The sequence below is a fragment of the Podarcis raffonei genome, chromosome 6 (genome assembly GCF_027172205.1).
Source record: "Podarcis raffonei isolate rPodRaf1 chromosome 6, rPodRaf1.pri, whole genome shotgun sequence".
Lineage (NCBI taxonomy): Eukaryota > Metazoa > Chordata > Lepidosauria > Squamata > Lacertidae > Podarcis > Podarcis raffonei.
In genome coordinates, this window is record NC_070607.1 from 6,511,507 (window position 1) to 6,534,371 (window position 22,865).

General features: G+C 47.0%; 1 protein-coding gene across 1 annotated transcript in view; it reads left to right on the plus strand.

The window, feature by feature from the left end:
* QSOX1 (quiescin sulfhydryl oxidase 1) overlaps nt 1-22,641 on the plus strand; it is an 80,863-nt gene extending 58,222 nt beyond the window's left edge. The window contains exons 9-12 of the mRNA XM_053391314.1: nt 10,446-10,562; nt 12,886-13,021; nt 16,237-16,413; nt 20,780-22,641. Of these exons, the coding sequence (XP_053247289.1) occupies nt 10,446-10,562; nt 12,886-13,021; nt 16,237-16,413; nt 20,780-21,603 (1,254 nt within the window). The 3' untranslated portion in view covers nt 21,604-22,641. The remainder of the gene's footprint in view (nt 1-10,445; nt 10,563-12,885; nt 13,022-16,236; nt 16,414-20,779) is intronic.
* The last annotated feature ends 224 nt before the right edge of the window (nt 22,642-22,865 follow it).

The following is a 22,865-nucleotide window of genomic DNA, read 5'->3' on the forward strand; positions in this document are numbered from 1 at the left end:
GGTAATATGAAGCGATTTCCTCAAGCCTCTGAGAATTTGTAAGGAATATTTTGAGGGTGGGATTAAGGCAAGGGAAATTCCTTGCCTGTCCACAGAACTGCTTGCTATACAATATTTTTATAGCTATAACATCTTCAAATTTAGGGTTGGTAAATTTCTAGCACATTGCAGCAGAGCAGGGGGAACAACATATAGCTGTGAGTTCTTTAACCCGTCCCCTTTCCTGAAACTCCCCCTTCAGGAGGCCTGAACTGGGAACAAGATGCACTGCAACATTTTGATGCAGATCCCATTTGTTTGTTTGTTGTCATGATTGTTCCATCTCCGTGGTTCCAAAGACGGAGAGAATCGTATCAGCTTTGTTTTATAACACAGAATCTGGAGTTTTGAAACTTTAGCTTCCATTCCTTTTTAAAAAGAAAAAGAAAAAAGGCTTCTAGAACTTGTATTCTGTGGGCTTCAACATTTAGAGAGTAGAGTTTTTGCTATACATTTTCTTCCCCGGCCTTCAGTCTTGTCACTTTACCCAAACTTCTCTACAGTCTCTCAGTTACCCTCTTTGCCACCGAAGCCTCTTCCATTGAGATTATCACACAGGGGGTTGCTCTGGTTGTGACAAGAGTGTCGTAATAACAAAACCACAGAAGGGTTAACACGGCTTCTGAAAGGCACTTTTTGGTTTTGTTTCATTTGCTGCAATAAATCTTTTAAACCCTGGTATCGAAAGGCCATAAAGCACAAGAGGGTACAGTCTGTGACATTTATTTTCAAAGTTCTTAAGTTATAGCTCAGGTACATTTTGTTTCTGTTTGACCTTTGCATATGAATGTTACAGGCTGCATGCTCTTTTGCTCGTGAGTGCTTTCTTGCGTTTCTCTCTCTCTCTCCCTCCCTCCCTCTCTCTCTTTGTGCCTGTGTTATATGAGTACAGTGGTGCCTTCGCAAGACGAAATTAATCCGTTCCGCGAGTCTCTTCGTCTTGCGGTTTCTTCGTCTTGCGAAGCACGGCTATTAACGGCTTAGTGGCTATTAACGGCTTAGCGGCTTTAAGAAAAAGGAAACAAACTCGCAAGAACTCGCAAGACGTTTCGTCTTGCGAAGCAAGCCCATAGGGAAATTCGTCTTGCGGAACGACTCAAAAAATGGAAAACTCTTTCGTCTTGCGCGTTTTTCGTCTTGTAAGGCATTGCGAGGTACCACTGTATTTTGACATTCTAGCCAGAGCCAGCCCACCAATGAAGCAGGGTGAAGCACCTGCCTCAGGCGGCAGAAGCACAAAGTCAAATCATTTATTGATTGATTTAAAAAAGGCAATAATAATCTTAAGACTTGAGACAGAGAATCTACCTGCAGAGGGGGATAAGGGGTCCAAACGCCAGAGGGGAGATGGTGAAAAAAAGATGAGTTAAAGCCACACCTTTCGCAATGTTTGTGTCCCTGTTTTTGCCAACCCGAATGTGATCTCATTCTCTCCTTCCCTCTGGAAGGGAAGGGAAATATCTTCTATCAGATATTTCTGGGATATTGCAGTGGTCTCCCTCTCTGCAATTTGGTGGCAATACATCGCCTGTGTCTGAAGTTGTGAGGTTTCAAAGCTGAAACCATAAATCATGCGAGGCCAAATAGTACACCGCGTGCCTCTTTTCTGGTTACGAAGCAAAACGGGGAGAGGAGGGGAATTGCTGGCAAGGCTCTGGCTGGATGGAGCCTTGTCCCAGAAGTTAAATGCCTCTCACCAGCCTAAGTAGTCTCTTACAGAAACCGTGGCGTACATGTTGAGAGAAGGAAGGATGCTGCCAAGGGAATGGAGATTGGAAAGGATGGGGCTAGGATGCCTTAAGAGACAGGTGGTGTTGGGAGAAAAAATAGGTGCAGAAAAAGAATTTACATCCATCAAGCTATCTGTGTGTCCGTTCTCCCCTGCGCACACCGTCTCTACAAATGAATGCCATTCTCTCTAACCCAAATAAAAGCAGGAATGGAAACAAGGGGCCTCTGTAGTGCCCTGAGCACCAGTGTGTCCCTCTCCCTCCACCATCTGCAGAGTAAGGGGACAGAGGCTGAAAGATGGAAGGGAGGGCATGGAAGCAATGTTGCAGGTGTTCACAATATGTGAGGCCGCAGCACACGGTTTGCTGCTGATTGTTATTTACTGAAGTTCTCACCCTGGGCCAGCAGGGGGATACTGTAGATAGTTTCCACTCAGGTCCACATATGCAAATAAGGGATTGAAAGTGACGTTCAGTGATTGGATAGTTACAGAAAGTTGTTACAGTTGCGTTGTAGTGGAGCTCTATATAAGCAGGCTGGCTGAACCCTTCAGTTCAGTTCTGTTCTGGCCTGTGAATAAACAAGAGCTGTTTGAAGAATCACTGTGTCGTCTGATATGTTCACACACAACTTAACACTTACGTTGTGTGGAAGGTACAAGCAGGTGCCTTAGTGTACGACTTCGACGCTTTTTAGTGGGTGGGGGAAGTTGTAAGACTGTTAAGTCTTACCTTAAGCAAGGGATGGCGAACCTGTGGCGCTCTCTCGCGCTCTCTGCATATTGCTAGACTTCCACTCCCCATCACCCCCAACCACTGACTGTTCTGGCTGGTGTCTGAAATCCATTGAGAATTGGAAGGTAACAGATTCTGCATTCCCTGTCTTACCGTATTTTTCGCCCTATAGGACGCACTTTTTCCCCTCCAAAAATGAAGGGGAAATGTGTGTGCGTCCTATGGGGCGAATGCAGGCTTTCGCTGAAGCCTGGAGAGCGAGAGGCGTCGGTGCGCACCGACCCCTCTCGCTCTCCAGGCTTCAGGAAGCTCTGCGCAACCCTAGGGAGCGCGGCGGGAGTTGCCGCGGGCTCACAAGGCTTGCGGGCAGCAGCCTGCAGCCCGAAGCACAGGGCACCCTCCGGAGGGTGCCCCGTGCTTTGCGCAGATGTCCGCAAGCCTTGCCAGCCCGCAGGGACTCCCGCTGGGCTCACAAGGCTTGCGGATAGCAGCCTGTTCTGGGGGCTGGGGGGGGGGGAATAATTTTTTTTTATTCATTCCCCCCCCAAAAAAAACCTGAGGTGCGTCCTATGGGCCGATGCGCCCTATAGGGCGAAAAATACGGTAAATTAAGGTTTTTTTTGGCCCTAGAATGAAAATACGCCTATGCACCTGCCAGCTGTGGATTTATATTAGCTTTGTTCTTCTGACAAGGAGAGCTGGAGTCCACCAAAGTTTATGCCGCAAACAGATCTTGTAGACAATAAAGTGCTACAAGATTCTTGCATAGATTTATACACACACACACGCACACTACCTATAAAAGATCATGTACAGATTGTTACCATAAATACATCACGGCACCAGTCCTTTCCTTAAAAGTAACTGGCCCTAAGAGAGAAGAAGGAAGTCCCAAAGGGCTGATTGCAGCAACGTGCCGATTCTGTAGATTCCCCCTCTCCGTACTTGAAAACAGTCATAAATACAGGAAGAATAAAATTGCAAGAGAATAAAATAGCAACTGTAATAATCTTAGGAAGCTTTTTAAAAAAATGAATGGCATAAAATAAATTCCATTGTGGAATACAAGGTTCATACCAAATAGTCACATATGCCGCCAAGCAAACTCATATTTAGTGGGCCATGAAATTGTTGGGTCATATAAATCGCAAAATAAATAAATATTTATTTATTTAGTAACAGGCTCTTTAGCTACCCTTCAGGAAAAGCGCAACGGAGATAAAAGCAACAGTTTTGTGCCTGATGCAAGATCTGGCCACAAGATGGAGCAGTCTTACTAGGATCCAACTATTAAACTAATTATTGCTCTTGGAATTTCTCTCATCCAATAGTCGTGTTTCTCTCTCCCACCTGCCCCAATGCACCCAGCCGCTGTACACGCTTGAAAAATCTAAAGCTCCGGAGGACCCATAGCTTTTCATCTATAAGATCCTAGGTTCGGACCCCAACATCACTGCTTCAAAAGACATTTGGGTAACAGGGTGGGGGAGAACTGAGCCTGAGACCCTAAGACAGCTGCTGCCCACATCTGGACCCACTTCAGTCTGATTCTGCATGGGGCAACTTTTCATGAATGGAGGGAGTGCTGTAGCCCCACGGCAAGTGCTTGATCCTCCTATTCTTCTTGCAGACTACGTAGGAAAGGTAGAAATCAAGGGAAAAGGAGTATTTCCCTAGGTTGGTTGGTTGGTTTTTAAACCCACCATGAAAGTAAAGGGACCCCTGACCGTTAGGTCCAGTCGTGGCCGACTCTGGGGTTGCGGCGCTCATCTCGCTTTATTGGCCGAGGGAGCCAGCGTACAGCTTCCGGGTCATGTGGCCAGCATGACTAAGCCGCTTCTGGCGAACCAGAGCAGCACACGGAAACGCTGCTTACCTTCCTGCCGGAGTGGTACCTACTTATCTACTTGCACTTTTTGACGTGCTTTCGAACTGCTAGGTTGGCAGGAGCAGGGACCGAGCAATGGGAGCTCACCCCATCGCGGGGATTCGAACCGCCAACCTTCAGATCGGCAAGTCCTAGGCTCTGGTTTAACCCACAGCGCCACCTGTGTCCCTAAACCTACTGTATTGGAAGTTAATGGCTGCTCTCCCATTTAGAGCAAGTTGCACCCCATGACTTCAGGTATATCTGCAGAGCTTTCATGAATAGCAACAGAGCGTCCTTAATATCCTTTTATTCATCCTCCCAATCAATTTTCCTGTTTCCTTTCCTCCCCCCCTCCCCTGTTCAACCTGTCAATTTCCCACTTGTCTGTCTGCCTTCCTGTGACATGCCCCCCCAATCTCTCTCTCCCCCCTCTCCATCGCCTCTTTGAACGTATGTAGCTCTTTGGCCCCCTCTCCCTGGAGTGCTTGTGGTTTTAAAGTGCTGATGCTAATCGGATTTGAGTTGACTTATTGTCAAAGTAGCTTTGTGTGTTCCTTGGAGACTATTTTGGAGTTACGACCAAGATTTGGATCTTGGCTGTTGGCCCGCAGGGGCCGGCTTGTTTGCTTATTGCAGCATCTAAGGATACAGAATGAACAAAAGGATCTCCCGGTATTAGCAGGGGCTAAGATGAATTCGGACAGGGAATTCCCACATCGCCCACAGGAAAGCAGAGGACGCAAACAGAGAGCAGCTCCATGCCTTTTGCCGCACCAAATTTGAGGAATTCCAGCTTCTAACAGTTGGACAGGGAGGAAGGAATCAGCGGGCAGGCAGAAGGGAAAACCCAAGGATAGGTTTGTGGCTTCCATTGGTAATAGGTAAAGGTAAAGGGACCCCTGACCATTAGGTCCAGTCGTGACCGACTCTGGGGTTGCGGCACTCATTTCGCTTTACTGGCCGAGGGAGCCGGCGTACAGCTTCCGGGTCATGTGGCCAGCATGACTAAGCCGCTTCTGGTACCTATTTATCTACTTGCATTTTGATGTGCTTTCGAACTGCTAGGTGGGCAGGAGCAGGGACCGAGCAACGGAAGCTCACCCCCTCGCGGGGATTCAAACCGCTGACCTTCTGATCGGCAAGTCCTAGGCTCTGTGGTTTAACCCAAAGCGCCACCCGCGTCCTTGCCACTGGTAAAAAGTTGCAGCAAATATTGGGACTGCTCCCATTGGAAGGGTCTCCTTCGAGACAGAAGCGTAGGAAGGTCAGGTGGTACCCGGTGCGGAACATTTCTTGTCACCCATCCTCAGAAACATTGGTTATTATTATTTGCCTGCAAAAATGAATTATTTCATATTTTCTTACAAAGGAATGTGGATTCTGAGCCTCTGATAACAAGTAGGCAACTATGCACAGATACTTAAATCTACAGGATGGATTGTGTTTTGGCTTGTGTTGTTTTATTTATATTTATTGTATATTTATTTAATAAAATTTATTTTTAAAAACCTGCAAAGTGGTTTACCAAAACAAAAAAACACCACAGCAGTAAAATCAAGAAAAATTAACAACCCTGCTTTAAAACATACAAAAGCTAAAATGTTAAGATTAAAATTACTTCAACTTCCTAAGCATCAAGGTATGCTTGCCTAGAGAAGGATGCTTTTAGCAGGTGCCCAAAAAGAGTCTAGCAAAGGCATGTGCTTTGTTGAAATTTCAGCCTTCACGACAAAGGAAAACGGCTAAGTAAACAGCTGTTTTCGTGGAGGAGGGTCAAGATATTAACTGATATGCATGAAATTTCATATGTAGCTCTATAATCCCTAGTGTAGTAAGATAGGACCTTTGGAGCAGGCATTTTCTTAAAAAAGTTTTTTATGAACCGCCCTAGTAGGGCAGTAATTGTTCCTTGATAATTTGTCACCCCCCTCCGTGATGGTACCTGCCCGCACCCCCCCTTTCCTGCACCCCTGCCTGGAGAGATGGTGCACTCTCCTTCCTTGGAGACTTTTAAGCAGAGGTGGGATGGCTGTCCATCATGGATGCTTTAGCTAAGAATCCTGCATTGCAGCGGGTTAGACTAGATGACTCTTGGGGTCCTTCCAACTCTACCATTCTAGGATTCTAGGATTCCATAGGCTGTGGTGCCGGATGAGTTCTCTGGGGTCCCCAGATCCTCAGGACTGGAAGGATTTTGACCTGTGGAGTCAAATTGCCTGTCACCTCTGCTGTGACTGGCAGGGCTCAGTGGCTGGACCTCTGCAATATCTGACACTGGGCGTAAATAGCAGCTGCAAGCAGCCTGGGGCTCCTTCGCCATGAAGATGGGTGTACAGAGACCTTTGACCCCTGCCAGGAGGATGCAAAGCGACTGGATTGATAGCAGCAGCAGTGAGTGAGGGGTTGGAGTACCAGTGGAGGCACTATAGCGAGGTCAAGGGAGCTCTGGGGTGGCAGAAACTGCAGGCGCAGATGCCGCCAACCCGGAGCTCCTCCGACTTCAGTATCTTCCCCCTTCCCCCTCCCTCCACTGAAAACAGCACCCCCACTTTTGGGAGGATGTCACAAGAACTCTTATTTCCCATCTCCCAATGACACCTGGCTTGAGAGCAGTACATGTGAAAAGGATCTTGGAGTCTTGGTTGACCACAAACTTGACATGAGCCAACAGTGTGACGCGGCAGCTAAAAAAACCAATGCAATTCTGGGCTGCATCAATAGGAGTTGTGGTGGGATGGTGAGCTGCTTGTGCGTAAAATCCTAGTCCCTCAGAGTTTGGCTAAGTCCACAAACCTCTGTCTGTGACGGAGCTCCTTAAGCATGGCTCCATCAGTCGCTCGTTGAATCGGACAGTGGGCGTTTACGGAACTTCTTCCAGCATAAAAGCTCCTTAACGGAAACGCGTCTTCTGGACTCTCGGCGTGACAGTTTCCGGCGAGGAGTGGGTGTCCCTATAGGAGGTCCTGAAACCTCCCCACTGTTCTCGCTTGAAGTGTCTCTGAGCCCTCCCTCCGACTCACTTTCCCTTGGAACTCCACTTCTCCCCCTGCTGGTTCCCTCCTCAGCTGAATGGTCTCTCTCACCCTCCGTGAGCCCCTTCACCTCCTGCGTCTCAGATGGCAGTTCCCTGACAGGAGTATAGCATCTAGATCAAGGGAAGTAATAGTGCCACTGTATTCTGCTCTGGTCAGACCTCACCTGGAGTACTGTGTCCAGTTCTGGGCACCACAGTTCAAGAAGGACACTGACAAAATGGAACGTGTCCAGAGGAGGGCAACCAAAATGGTCAAAGGTCTGGAAACGATGCCTTATGAGGAACGGCTAAGGGAGCTGGGCATCTTTAGCCTGGAGAAGAGGAGGTTAAGGGGTGATATGATAGCCATGTTCAAATATATAAAAGGATGTCACATAGAGGAGGGAGAAAGGTTGTTTTCTGCTGCTTCAGAGAAGCGGACACGGAGCAATGGATCCAAACTACAAGAAAGAAGATTCCACCTAAACATTAGGAAGAACTTCCTGACAGTAAGAGCTGTTCGACAGTGGAATTTGCTGCCAAGGAGTGTGGTGGAGTCTCCTTCTTTGGAGGTCTTTAAGCAGAGGCTTGACAACCATATGTCAGGAGTGCTCTGATGGTGTTTCCTGCTTGGCAGGGGGTTGGACTCGATGGCCCTTGTGGTCTCTTCCAACTCTATGATTCTATGATTCTATGCACTGCTGCTGCTTGGTCTGCCTATAATAATAATAATTTTTTCAAAATTTATATCCTGCCAGTTCCCCAGCCACTCTGGGCGGCTTACAACATGTACAAAAACACAACAAAGCATCAAACAGTAAAAAACAAAATATCCTCTACGAGCAACAAACAAACCAATAGAAACCAACAACAATAACAGTAATAACAAAATAGTGGTACCTTGGGTTAAGAACTTAATTCGTTCTGGAGGTCTGTTCTTAACCTGAAACTGTTCTTAACCTGAGGTACCACTTTAGCTAATGGGGCCTCCCGCTGCCACCGCGCCGCCGGAGCACGATTTTTGTTCTCATCCTGAAGCAAAGTTCTTAACCCGAGGTACTATTTCTGGGTATAGGAGTCTGTAACCTGAAGCGTCTGTAACCCAAGGTACCACTGTAATAAACAGTTTACAGTTACAGTGATACCTCAGGTTACATACGCTTCAGGTTACAGACTCCACTAACCCAGAAATAGTGCTTCAGGTTAAGAACTTTGCTTCAGGATGAGAACAGAAATCGCAATGCAGCGGCAGGAGGCCCCATTAGCTAAAGTGGTACCTCAGGTTAAGAACAGTTTCAGGTTAAGAACGGACCTCCGGAACGAATTAAGTACTTAACCTGAGGTACCACTGTATACCCAAATTAAAATAACCATCAGGAACCAAAATTAGAACCGCTTAAAATATTTTAAAACATTTTAGCCAGTTGCCCCAACCCAAGAGTGCGTGCCTGAGAAAATAATGTGGAGGCAGATGGAGCCTGAGGACTCCTGACGACTGTTGGGGAGATTCCATTTTAACACCTGGCAAAACTCTGGTCAATTTCTGGAATATGACTATTAGGCATGACCACACCTCCCATTGATCCAAGCTAGATTTGCTCGTTGGAGCGTAGGTTTTTGAAACAGCAGTCCATGTCCATCCTAACAAACTTAGAAACCTCCTTCAGGTGCTTCCCCCCACCCCAAATGAAGACAAGAGGGTGTGAAGTGAAGTCAGTGCAGGAGGGATGTTGGGGGCTGGGGTTGTATGTATAACCCACCTCCTCTCCAGATGCCTGAAGAAGGCGAATGACAACAGGAAAAGCAAAGGAACTTGCCTCACTTCATATATTCATTTCAGTCACCTGGTGCATTGACCTGACTCTCAGTGCAAAGCTATAGAGACTTCCAGGGACGCAGGTGGCGCTGCGGTCTAAACCACCGAGCCGCTTGGGCTGGCTGATCAGAAGGTCAGCAGTTTAAATCCACCAATCTAGCAGTTCAAAAGCATGCCAGCGCAAGTAGATAAATAGGTATCGCTGCAGTGGGAAGGTAAACGGCGTTTCTGTGTGCTCTGGCTTCTGTCACAGTGTCCCATTCTGCCAGAAGCAATTTAAGTCATGCTGGCCACATGACCCAGAAAGCTGTCTATGGACAAACGCCAGCTCCCTCGGCCTGAAAAGCAAGACAAGTGCCGCAACTCCACAGTCGCCTTTGACTGGACTTAACCATCCAGGGGTCTTTTACCTTTACCTTTTGCCTTATAAAGACTTCCTCTGAGAGGAATTGCTGTCTTGAAGCAAACAATTGAAGTTGCTTCAGGTTGAGCGCTTTCGGTTTGCACTCTGTGGCGACCCAGAAGTAACGGAATGCGTTACTTCCGGGTTTTGCTGCTCGTGCGTGTGCAGACGGTTAAAATGATGTCACGCGCATGCGCGAAAGCGGCGATTTGTGACCCGCGCATGCACAGAGGTGCGGACGCGGGTTGCGTCTGCTTCAGGATGCGAACAGGGCTCCGGAACGGATCCTATTAATATCCAGAGGTACCACTGTACAGTGGTACCTCGGGTTACATACACTTCAGGTTACATATGCTTCAGGTTACAGACTCTGCTAACCCAGAAATAGTGCTTCAGGTTAAGAACTTTGCTTCAGGATGAGAACAGAAATCGTGCTCCGGCAGCAGGAGGCCCCATTAGCTAAAGTGGTGCTTCAGGATAAGAACAGTTTCAGGTTAAGAATGGACCTCTGGAACGAATTAAGTATTTAACCCGCGATACCACTGTATATGAATAATCTACTACTCCTCTGTACCTGTGCATATAATTCTGTACCTGCGGACAGAGGAAGTTTGATCCAATTTTTTTGTCCGTGAAAAAGAAGACATCACAAGAATTGAATTCTCTCCCCATACTATTTATTCTGCACTACCACATGATTGGTATTATACACTTTTGGCCGCTGGAGCGTCATGGTCTGTGGCCACCCCCTTCGTTTTCACCTGCCACAGGTAGACATTAGTTGGCTTCTGTTACTTATCCTTCCTGTTTTCTGTCTGCATTTTTCTTCTTTACACCAGTACTTTCCTGGACGCCTGCCGATCATGAACTACCTTCGCAACCTGGACTTTTGGCTGAGGCCAAAGACAAACGTTTCCAAGAGCGAGTGGGAGGAAGCGCTGAGGAATAAAAACGAGGTATATTTCACTGGCCCTGCTTCTGCCTCAAAAGCATGGGTGGTCTCTTCCGTTTTCTGCTGAGGTGGTTTTGAAATGTTCTGTCTTCTGGGAACTTCGTCCACACTAAGCTGTGGAAAACCCCCGGGTCTGCCATGGAATACCCCGGGGGCAGGCTCTGAGGTATCTTTAGTTCATGCTGGGGGTTAGGTGGGGGGTTGGAGCTCAAATCCATTGGGCCTGACCATTGCCCTGAGTGGCTTGAATGTGGATCTAGAATAGCCCCAACCCCTTTGGACCTGTGGGCACCACCACAAAATGGCTCAATTATTTTTTAAAATAATATTTTATTATTTATACCCCACCCATCTGGCTGGTTTTCCCCAGTCACTCTGGGCGGCCTACAGCACATAAAAAATTATAAAACATCAGAGATAAACAGGGCTGTCTTCAGATGTCTTCTAAAAGTCAGAAAGTTGCTTATTTCCTTGACATCTGATTGGAGGGCATTCCACAGAGCGGGTGCCACTGTCGAGAAGGCCCTCTGCCTGGTTCCCTGAAACCTCACTTCTTGCAGTGAGGGAACCGCCAGAAGGCCCTCGGAGCTGGACCTCAGTGTCCAGGCAGAACGATGGGGGAGGAGACGCTCCTTCAGATATACTGGACCGAGGCCGTTTAGGGCTTTAAAGGTCAGCACCAACACTTTGAATTGTGCTCGGAAATGTACCGGGAGCCAATATAGGTCTTTCAGGACTGGTGTTATATGGTCTTGGTGGCCGCTCCCAGTCACCAGTCTAGCTGCCACATTCTGGATTTCTGTCAACCTCTTTTTCTTATTATTTCTGGTTACAATCAAGGAGATTTAATTGTTCATTTTTTTACATCACTTTGATTTAAACTTAGCTGCTACCAAAGGTAAAAGAGAGAGGGAAATGTTATAGACAAATTTGTTGGGCGTCAAGGGAGGTGCATTGGTGCCCATAGGCATCACTTTGGGGAACTCATATCTAGAAGCTTCCCAGAGATTTGGCTTTTTTTAAAAAAAAAAATGACCTAGTGGAGCAGCAGTAAAACTGCTGACACATTTGCAAAGCTAAGCAGGGTCCAATATGGTTTCTAATTGGATGGGAGACCACAGGTTGAGATTCCTGCATTGCAGGGGGTTGGACCAGATAACCCTCAGGGTCCCTTCTAACTATGATTCTGTGAGCACTAAGTGGTATCTCTGTCCTCATAGATTAGGCATAGGCAAACTCGGCCCTCCAGATGTTTTGGGACTACAACTCCCATGATCCCTAGGACTAACAGGACCAGTGGTCAGGGATGATGGGAATTGTAGTCCCAAAACATCTGGAGGGCTGAGTTTGCCTATGCCTGTCATAGATTAAAGTATACCTACACTGTCAATGTAATTCATGTTTCTCTTTATCACTTTTTGGGGCAGCAGGTCTCATGATTAAAATTCACTGGACAACTTTTTAAAATCTCAATGAACGTATGGCTAGCTTAGATATTCTCTGTGATCCATAGATTGTCCTATTTAAAAGGGGTTATTGAAACATTGGATGTTAAATTAAGTTTGTTAGCCTCAAGATTAAACATAGTCTCCATTTGGATTGTGTGGGGCAGGCAAAGTTGGCTTTATTATTTTTGAAAATTATTTTAGAAACTATGGAATATATCATTTATGGTGAAGATAAACATTGGCTTGTTTCCAGTTGTGTCCTTCTGCTGGTGGGGTTTTTTTTGATCCAGCAGAGGCACCTGTGAGAGGGGAGAGATGGTTTGTGCCACTGCTGCTACCCCTCATTTGGGGTAGAGTAGAGGGAAGGGAGAATCTGCAGAAATTGTGCTTCTCCCAAAGCCTGTGCTGGATGAAAAAGCCCTTCCATCAGGGGAGGGACAAAATTGGACGCATTATGTAAAACAGTCTCTAAATCCTGCATAGGATTTAGCTAATATTTCTTTTCCAGGAGCTAGTCAGTGGTCAATAATGGGTTAGAATTAGAAGACACGGATTGCCTTGTTCTGTATTAGTTTTGCATAATCTTAGTACGGGATTTTTTTTTAGTGTGTGTGTGTGTACATATGCGTACACACATATGCATACATATGCGTTCTCTCTCTCTCTCTCTCTCTCTCTTCTTCTTCTTCTTCTTCTTCATATGATACCCACCTGGGCGAAGTCTAGCAAACAAAACACATTAAGCACAGCAGAACAACATTAAAAACTTCCCTATACATATTCACAGAGAGAGAGAGAGAGAGAGAGAGAGAGAGAGAGAGAGAGAGAGAGAGAGAGAGATGTCTAATATTCACCTTGTTTTTGCATTCTCCCTTTCAGCTTCCAAATGCCTGGCTGCCGAATAATCCAACCTGGGTAGGGTGTCAAGGGAGCAAGAGAGGTTTCCCATGTGGCCTCTGGACTCTCTTCCATCTCCTGACGGTGCAGGAAGCACTGCTTAGCCCTCAACCTCACAGTGAGTAATGCAGCCCCTGCTCAATGGTCTGTAGTAAACCCACAGCCCAAGTCATGTCCAGGTGAATTCAGGTACCATTTTCTTCCCCCATACATACAACACATACAACACGGCACTTTATCATCTGTATTGCCCTCTAACCCCCAGCCAATGTGTAGGAGTGTATTAGGCTAATGGACTTGGCAGTGGAAGGCCTGGATTCACACCCCGGCTTGGCTATCTTTGGTTTCTCTTGGGTCAGTCCGTAGAATCATAGAAATCACAGAGTTGGAAGGGATCCAAGGATCATCTAGTCCAACCCGCTGAACTGCAGGGGTCTCAGCATCCATGATAGATAGCCATCCAACCTCTGCTTAAAAACCTCCAAGGAAGGAGAGTCTATCACCTCTCGTGGGAGTCTCTTCATCCGCCCCATTGTTGGTTGGCTGGTCTTTTGCCAAAAATTACAGCAATGAAATGAGTATTTAAAATTGAGTGTCATTGCCCATATTCAGTTAAACAGTCATACCTTGGAAGTTGAACGGAATCCGTTCCAGAAGTCCGTTCGACTCCCAAAGCGTTCAACTTCCAAATCATGGCTTCTGATTGGCTGCAGGAAGATCCTGCAGCCAATCAGAAGCTGTGGAAGCCCCGTCGGATGTTCAGGTTCCAAAAGAACATTCACAAACCGGAAGACTCGCTTTCGGGTTTTGATCAATCAGGAGCCAAAACGTCTGAGTTCCTGGCCATTCGACAACCAAGATACGGCTGTACAGTCATACCTCGGGTTACAGACGCTTCAGGTTGTGCGTTTTCGGGTTGCGCATTGCGCCGAACCCGGAAGTACCAGAAAAGGTTACTAAATCGCGCTTTGCACATGCGCAGAAGGGCCGAATTGCAACCCGCGCATGCGCAGATACGGTGCTGCGGGTTGCGAACGCTGCAGGTTGTGAACGTGCCTCCCGCACGGATCACGTTCGCAACCCGAGCGTCCACTGTATATATTTTAAGAACCTAGGAGGAAGAAATATGTACGCATGTGGGAAGCATTCAGAGAGGTCACACCAAAGTGAAAATAAATGTAACTAGGAATGCTGGTGCAGAACTATATTTTTGTTACATCTGCAAATTTTAATTAAAAAAAACCACAGGATTTTTGTATTTACGCTCTGAAACCATGATAGTTGACTGAGTAAAGTGCTTTACTCCTGTGCTATCTGTGCTGCCAAATTTATTTGCTCCCTACGTAATGCCAAACATGTGCAGAGTAGAAGGTAAAGGCATTGATTTAAGAATGTAAAAGGCTGGATGGATCAGAACCCAAGCAAAGTCACATTTTCCCAACTTGTGATTCCCAGCAACTAATATTCAGAGGTAGACTGCCCCTGACTCTGGAGGCAAAACATAGCCATCATGGTTAGGAGCCGTTTTTAGCCTTATCCTCCATTACTTTGTCTAAACTGCAATACCTCAAGGTATCGAGAGGTCCAGAGGGCGGCAACACGAGAAAGTGCCTTTTCCGCGGTGGCTCCCTGTTTGTGGAATGCTCTCCCCAGGGAAACTCGCCTGGTGCCATCATTATATATCTTGTAAGCACCAGCCAAAAACATTCCTCTCCTCCCAGGCCTCTTGCTGATTAAACAATGAATGGCCTTTTAAACTTTGTGGAGGGCATTGTTTTTGTTTGTTACTGTACTGTAATGTATTTTTGTGTTTTTATATTGTAAACTGCCCTGTGGTCCTTGGATGAAGGGCAGTTAATAATAATAATTGTCAGGGAACTGCCGTCAGCTCAGAGGCGAGAGATGGAAGGGCAGTTGTGTTATAGTGAGCCTGTGAAAATCTTGCAAAGCAGTTCCTCTTCCGGCCAGGAGGGAAGCCCCACCTGTAGTGGAGAAGAGGGGCAGGGACCAGGGGATGCTAGGGAGAGCCTCAACACTGAGCCTGAGCAAAGCGGAGGGGCGGGAGGTACGCCCCTGCCAGCGCCCATTCTGTGCAGTAGGCTTCGGCGCAGGGAGGGGCGGAAAAGGTTGGGGGATGATGCGGCTTTTATGCTGGGGGAGGTACAAAGACCGACCACTCCCAGATTCTGCTAGCAACTGAGCTAAGACACGAACCTACGACGCGCTTCACTGTAAATAGTTTGCACCAAGAATAAAGCCTGGAAAAGACAGGTTGGAGTCTTGCCTGTTTACTCTCGAGCAACCACACCAGCACCTGACAATAACAACAACAACACTCTCATATAAGAACATAATATTTGCAGTAGAGAAGAACCTGGAGAGAAAGCTGTGCCAAATCCTTACCCCCACATTCTGCTTTTCTCCTATAGCACTCCCCCCAAAAAGCCACTTTCCTTCTGGCAAAGGTTTGCCTAGAACCCCAGCGGTCGGGGGCCGGGGGGGGGGAGAAGTAGTACACAAGTGAAATATTAAGCATCTCCTTATTTCGCCTTGAAAAAAATGGCCTTTCCTCCCAACACTTTGCAGTTGGGCAACTGAGGTTTGCTTGCAAACATTTAGGTTTGACTTGAGTTTACAGCGTGGACGGTATGGAAGTGAAGTACCGTATTTTTCGCTCTATAGGACGCACTTCCCCCCTCCAAAAGTTAAGGGGAAATGTGTGTGCGGCCTATGGAGCGAATGCAGGCTCCTTGGCTTCAGCGATAGCAACGCGAAGCCTCCGAAGCGCAAAGGGAGCGCTCCCTCCACGCTCCAGAGGCTTCGAGTTGCTTTTGCTGAAGCCTGGAGAGCGAGAGGGGTCAGTGCGCACCGACCCCTCTCGCTCTCCAGGCTTCAGGGATAGCCGCCTGAAGCCTTTGGAGTGCAGTGGGACCTCGCGCTGCGCTCCAAAGGCTTCGGGTTCCTTTTGCGGAAGCCGGGAGAGCAAGACTCTCCTGGCTTCAGCAGAGAGGGAGAGCTGCGCAGCACCCCTTCACCAAAGCGGGAGGAGAAATGGAAGGGACTCCATTTCTCCTGCCGCTTCACTGAAGGGGCGCTGAGCAGAGAGGGGGAGATTTTTTTTTCTTGTTCTCCCCCTCTAAAATGAGTTGCGTCCTATGGTCGGGTGCGTCCTATAGAGCGAAAAATACGGTACTTTACTCCACACAGTAATACTTTCAGCAAACAGCACCTGAATTCATCTCAAGAGGGCTCAAGGTGCATGTGGTTGGTCTGGGTGTTTTGCCCACTCACATTTTAACGGGTCTGCCCCTCCCCTCCCTTCTCTCCCCCCAGCACCACCAGAAGTCCTGCCTACAATGAGAGGGTACATCCACTACTTCTTTGGCTGCCGGCAGTGCGCAGACCACTTCGAGGCCATGGCAGCAGAGTCCATGAACAAAGTGAGGAACAAAGATGGCAGTATTCTCTGGCTTTGGTCAAGACACAACAGAGTCAATGCTCGCTTGGCAGGTAAGGGCACTGCTGGTTGGCTGCATGTAGATTGCTGTCTGTCTCAGGGCAACATGGAAGAGTGCTCCCTATTGGCAGACTAACAGAAACCTGCTATTTCATTATTATTATTCTTTCTTCTTTGGTGATCCCTCATAGCCGAGTAAAATTGTCTTCCATGAACACGGTCTTAACAGTGAGTCCGTAAGTGACTGTGGAGGCCAGTTCTGGATCCACACATTCTTCCATGGGGGGGGACATAGGTTTCCGGGCGGGAGTTGATCATAAAGAGGGTTTGCCAAGCGTGCCTTCCTCATAGCACATTTCTCCCTTGTGTCCTGAGTTCGAGTGTCTTCAAAGCCCATGACACCTTTGGTAAAGGCTGTTCTCCAACTGGAGCGCTCGCAGGCCAGTGTTTCCTAATTGTCGGTGTTTATACTAAATTTTTAAAGATTTGCCTTGAGAGAGTCTTTAAACCTCTTTTGTTGACCACCAGTATTACGCTTTCCATTTTTAAGTTCGGAATAGAGTAGTTGCTTTGAAAGACAATAATCAGGCATCCGCACAACATGACCAGTCCAACAAAGTTGATGTTGAAGAGTCATCGTTTCAACACTAGTGATCTTTGCTTCTTCCAGTACACTGGCATTAGTTTGCCTGTCTTCCAAAGTGATGTGTAACATTTTTCAGATACACCGTTGATGGAATCTTTTGAGGAGTTGGAGATGGCGTTTATAAGTGGGCCATGTTTCACAAGCATAAAAACCTGAAAATGAAATAGGTAAAGGTACCCATTAGGTCCAGTCGTGACCGACTCTGGGGTTGCGGCGCTCATCTCACTTTATTGGCCGAGGGAGCCGGCGTACAGCTTCCAGCTCATGTGGCCAGCATGACTAAGCCGCTTCTGGCGAACCAGAGCAGCGCACGGAAACGCCGTTTACCTTCCCGCCGGAGCGGTACCTATTTATCTACTTGCACTTTGATGTGCTTTCGAACTGCTAGGTTGGCAGGAGCAACGGGAGCTCACCCCATTGCGGGGATTCGAACCGCTGACCTTTTGATCAGCAAGTCCTAGGCTCTGTGGTTTAACCCACAGCGCCACCCGCGTGAAATAGAAACCTGCTATTTCATTAAGTCACTCCTGAGTGGGCACTGAGAAACAGTGGCTGTCTGAAAATGCTCAGCCTATGAATGTTCAGAATCTCGGTATTCTGGTTGAATTCCATCTTCCACAGCTTACCTCAGAGTAAATGAACTAGTCAACAGTCTGCAGGTTTCCTGCGTTACAGAAAAGCTGCTCCGTCTCCACATTTGATGAGTAGCTTTCCTTTACAGCAATACTTCAAGGACTGCCATATGAACCTACCAGAACCCTTCTTTGTGTGCCTCCTCTGTAAGAGGTCCAGAGGATGGCAACATGAGGATGGGCCTTTTCTGTGGTGGCTCCCTACTTGTGGAATGCTCTCCTCAGAGAGGTTTGGCTGGTGCCTTCATCACACACTTTTAGGCGCCAGTCGAAAACATTCCTTTTTAACCAGGTCTTTGGTTGATTAACATCTAACACTTCTAAATAAGTTGGGGGGGGCGTTTATTGGCTTGTTTTTGTTCTTATTTTATTATTTACCCTGTGTTTTTTATATTGTATTTTTATGTCATGAACTGCCCTGAGATCCATGGATAAAGGGTGGAATGCAAATATAGTAAATAAGTAAATAAAAATAATATACTTGGGAACCCTGAATGCAGCTGACTGGTTCAGAACTTTTGAAGGTGGAAACTTCCCATAAATAGATAGTGTATTAAGTAGTTTCTTTTTCAGAAAGAACATTTATGTTCAAAACGTCCTGATAAATTTGGACTGTAGCTTTATAAACCTACCTTGCACCCACAGATTTGGTTGTTAAAGCCACTGGCCTTTTCTGGCCAGATTCTTTGCTGCAATTACTGGACCACGATTCAGAGAGAAAGTAAAAAGAAGGAGCAATTTTTTTTGATACAAGATACCCTCATCTTCTCTGTTGTGTTGCAGTCAGTGACTGATTGAGGGAGAAAGTGTTCCTGAATTAAGATAAATCGCCCCTCATTGATGGAAGCAAATTAGCCTTTCTTTCTCTCAGTAGTTTGCTCCTGTACTCTGTCGTGCTTTGGAGGAAAAGACACCCAGCAACGTGCCATATTTCTGGTTCTGGTGTCCCTATAACTCCCTATAACCAACCTGGAGGCCCTTGCAGTTTAGAGAAGACAGCCTTACCACCCACCATACTGGAGAGAGCTGCCTGCCTGCCTCCTGGAAAGGGAGGGAGGGATTGAAGCAATGTAATGCAGCCAAATGCATCACTAATACGGTAGTTAACCCCCTGCCGTACGCACAAGTTCAGTTGTGAGGCAGAAATGCGGGCCAACCGCAGTCCTTGAACAAGCAGCTGGTGGCGATGTACCTACTAAATCTTCTCTGCCTTTCCTGCTGCGGGGGGTTTCTAAAGGCCGGCACGTGCCCTGGGAGGACCCTCCTCCCTAGACGGCTGCCCACATGTTCAGTTTTTTGCAGACAGATGCAATCCCTTGTTCCCCGGGCCTGTTTCCTTTGACATGGGGAGGAGGGGGTGATTCCTCTTGACAGATGATTGTGGCAGAGAGGAGGGGCACATTGGCCCAGCCAAGGAATCAAAGGAATTATTCCTTCTTTGTCCCTCTTGGGCTTTTATACCTTCTCTTCCCTCCCCCTGGGACATAATCTCCCTTTTTCTAAAGCATGTACTTCAGCTTCACAATGCCTCTGAGGTTTGTTTATCTGATATGGTTCTCTCCTACCCCCCCCCCAAAACCTATTTATTTCTTCAAGCCCACCGTAGGTAACAGCCACTTGAAACATGCTAAATCCTTTTCGGAATTTCACCACCGCATTCGGTGGCTGCGTGTTTTGGTTAATCTTCTAAATGCTGGGACTGTCAACAAGTGCAAAGGCACATCTGTCTAAAAATATAAAGACAACGCAGCGAACACGGGCAAATCGCCATTGTCAACATTCACTACTACGGTAACACTTACCGTAGTCTCAGACGTTCCCTTCAGACTGCTGGCGTTCCTTTGTAGTTGTCAACGGATTCCACATTTAGGATATGATTTGTAACACAGTCATGCAATGCATGTAAAGCATACAAGCCTCCATACTTTCGCGCTAACCTTCCACTTGGTTCAGAAAATTGGACGCACCTAGAAGGCAAATTCCCTGCCTCTCCTAGGCAGTGTTGGCAGTGTTTGTGCTAAGGATTTAAATGCTGACTTGGTATACCTGGATGCACAGTCTGCTTATGAATATCAGCTGTGTGGGGACCAATGACAAGGGCTGGCCATCTCCTGCATGCCCTGTGCTTGTGAGTTTTCAGAGGCATTTGACTGACTGGAAACAAAATACTGGGCTCAGTGGTCCTTGGTGATCAAGCAAACATGAGGTGCGTCATTCATAACTAAAACTGCAATCCAGTGCATAATTCCCTGGGAGTAAGACCTGATGAACTGAATAGTACCTAATTTTCATAGAATTATAGAGTTGGAAGAGACCACAAGAGCCATCAAGTCCAACCCCCTGCCAAGCAGGAAACACCATCAGAGCACTCCTGACATATGGTTGTCAAGCCTCTGCTTAAAGACCTCCAAAGAAGGAGACTCCACCACACTCCTTGGCAGCAAATTCCACTGTCGAACAGCTCTTACTGTCTGGAAGTTCTTCCTAATGTTTAGGTGGAATCTTCTTTCTTGTAGTTTGGATCCATTGCTCCGTGTCCGCTTCTCTGGAGCAGCAGAAAACAACCTTTCTCCCCCCTCTATGTGACATCCTTTTATATATTTGAACATGGCTATCATATCACCCCTTAACCCAGCTCCCTTAGCCGTTCCTCATAAGGCATCGTTTCCAGGCCTTTGACCATTTTGGTTGCCCTCCTCTGGACACGTTCCAGTTTGTCAGTGTCCTTCTTGAACTGTGGTGCCCAGAACTGGACACAGTACTCCAGGTGAGGTCTGACCAGAGCAGAATACAGTGGCACTATTACTTCCCTTGATCTAGATGATTTTGAGTAGACATGGCTAGGATTGCACTATGGGGTACTGTTCACGTGCACATATAGAATTGTGGTCATTGTACTATGATTTGCTGAGTAATTTCTGGCATTGTTTCCAATGAACTTTAAAAAACTGAGCTTAAAATAGTTTTAAAAACTCTTCTGCAGAGCCTAGACAACTAATGATTTGATTTTCAAAAATTGCTGCCCTCCTTTTGTCCTAAGAGCAAAATTGCTTATAGATACTGCTAGTTTCCAATATAGTTTACTGGTAATATGCACTGATGGTAATATCTAAGACTTCCCTTGTTATCTTCCTTGTTTAGGCACTGCAAGTGAGGACCCCAAATTCCCCAAGATCCAGTGGCCTCCCAAAGATTTGTGTTGGTCATGCCAGATCACCATCAACGGAAAGCTGATGTGGGACGAGAGGGCCATCCTGAGATTCTTCAAGAGTCATTTCTCGCGGGGCAACATTTATCTGGATTTCCTGAAAGTTGAGAAAGGGCTTCGGGTCAGACAGGGCCGAGATGTTGAGGAGAGAGACTACGAAGCTGACAGGAAGCTGGAAGGAGGAGGAGGAGGACAAGAGACTGGCAGAGGAGATGGAGAGGCCTTGGAGGAAGAGAAGAAGAGGACAAAAAGGAAGAAATCTGGTTTTGAACGGTCAGGCTACCTGGAGGCCCACAAACCCTCTATCGTCAAGATGAACACCAAGACCAAAGAGCTGGAGGAAAACATTGTCGATCTGGATACCTTCAGCGAGCAGCACTTCAAGAGCAAGGCTCTGAAGATGGCAGGCCAGGCCGCCATCAGGAACAGCCGCAGTAAGAGGGACGTTGGGCTGGTATGGATGGAGGACCGGGGCCACCAGTCTCTTGATTATGATGCCGCCTGGCGGCTCCTGCAGCAGAAGGGCTTGGGAGCCCAGCAGATCGTGGGCATCATGGAGGAGTCTGAGAAGGAGGGCGGGGTCATCCAGAGGAGGAGCCAGTGGTTCCACATCCTGGGGGCAGGCTTCTCCAGGTTGGACGTCAGCTTGTGCATTGTCTTGTACTTCCTCTCCTCCATGTGCCTGTTGGGCATGTACACTTTCTTCCGCATGCGCATGAGGTACCGCAAGGGCCGCCCAGGCTTCCTCCAAGCCTGAGAGAGACAAGCAGAGCGTCAGCAGATAGCGGGTTGGAGAAGGGGTGTGTGTGTGTGTGTGTGTTTGTGCGCATGCGCTGCATGCCCACGATGCTTGTTCCTCAGCAACAATTCCTACTCTGGTTTATGGATGCACAAATGCAAAAAACATGCAGGTATCTCAGTTGTAAAAGCACATATATGTGGTGTGGTGCTTGACCCAACTGAGTGTGCAACAGTGGCAACTGGCAGGTAAGGAATCGGCAAGCCTGTGTGTGGAGGGAAGTAAGGGGTGGTATTCAATTGAAGTTTTGCTCAGACTAAACCTGTTGAAATTAATGGGCTTGACTTAGTTCTGTTCATTAATTTAAATGGGTCTGTTCTGAGTAAAACTTAGTTGAACACCACCCACGGCAAGTGCTCATTATGCCACCAGTTCCGCAGTGTGTATGTGTGTGGGTGTTTCATTTCTGTATCTATAATGGAGTACGAATTGTTGAGCAACATGTTGACTTTGTTGTTGAAAAGGGTGTTGGCTTCCATTTCAGACCACGTATGGATAGTGTGATTGTCAGGGGAGTGAATGGGCTTAAAAAAAAATAAAAATGTCCTCGCCTTGTGGGATCTTTAGCTGAACACATTCTGACCCCACCATGGAAATGTAGCATATTCCTTCTTCAGAATATCAGAGTGTGTAACAAGGTTCTTGCAGAGCTTTTATGTGGATGGTTTGGGAGCAGCGGCAAAATGACTATTTTCAAATATGAATCGGAGACCTGTATAATTTGTAAAAGCTGGTTTGTTCCAGGTTAAAGTGACATGATGGACTTTGTGGATACGAAGCTGAACTTTTTGTGCCTGGTGTCTTGAGGTATATCTGAGCCCTTTCCTACCTGGAAGAAAACTCAGTCCTGATTTCTTGAATTGAGGCGTAGAAGCGCAGTTCCACGATAGCCCGCCGGAGATACTTTGATTTCTTTTTACTAAACTGGATTCCAAAGCTTCTGAGCCATTGTGAAACTACCTTCAATAAAGCCAATGTTTGCATCTGTTAAAAAAAGAGAGAGTAAGAACTCTTATCTCCACCAACAACCTCACCTGTACTTTTGGGTATATATGAGTGGCACAGGCATTTTAAAGGTTTGTCTCCTTCTTCTGCAGTCCTTGCTATGAGCCTGGCGGTAGGGCATAGTCAGGCCTTGTTGTCTGCCTCACCCATGCGGCACCACCTCCTGCTCCCTGGATTAGGAGAGCAAAGGCTAAAAACTGCCCCATACGGTCTTG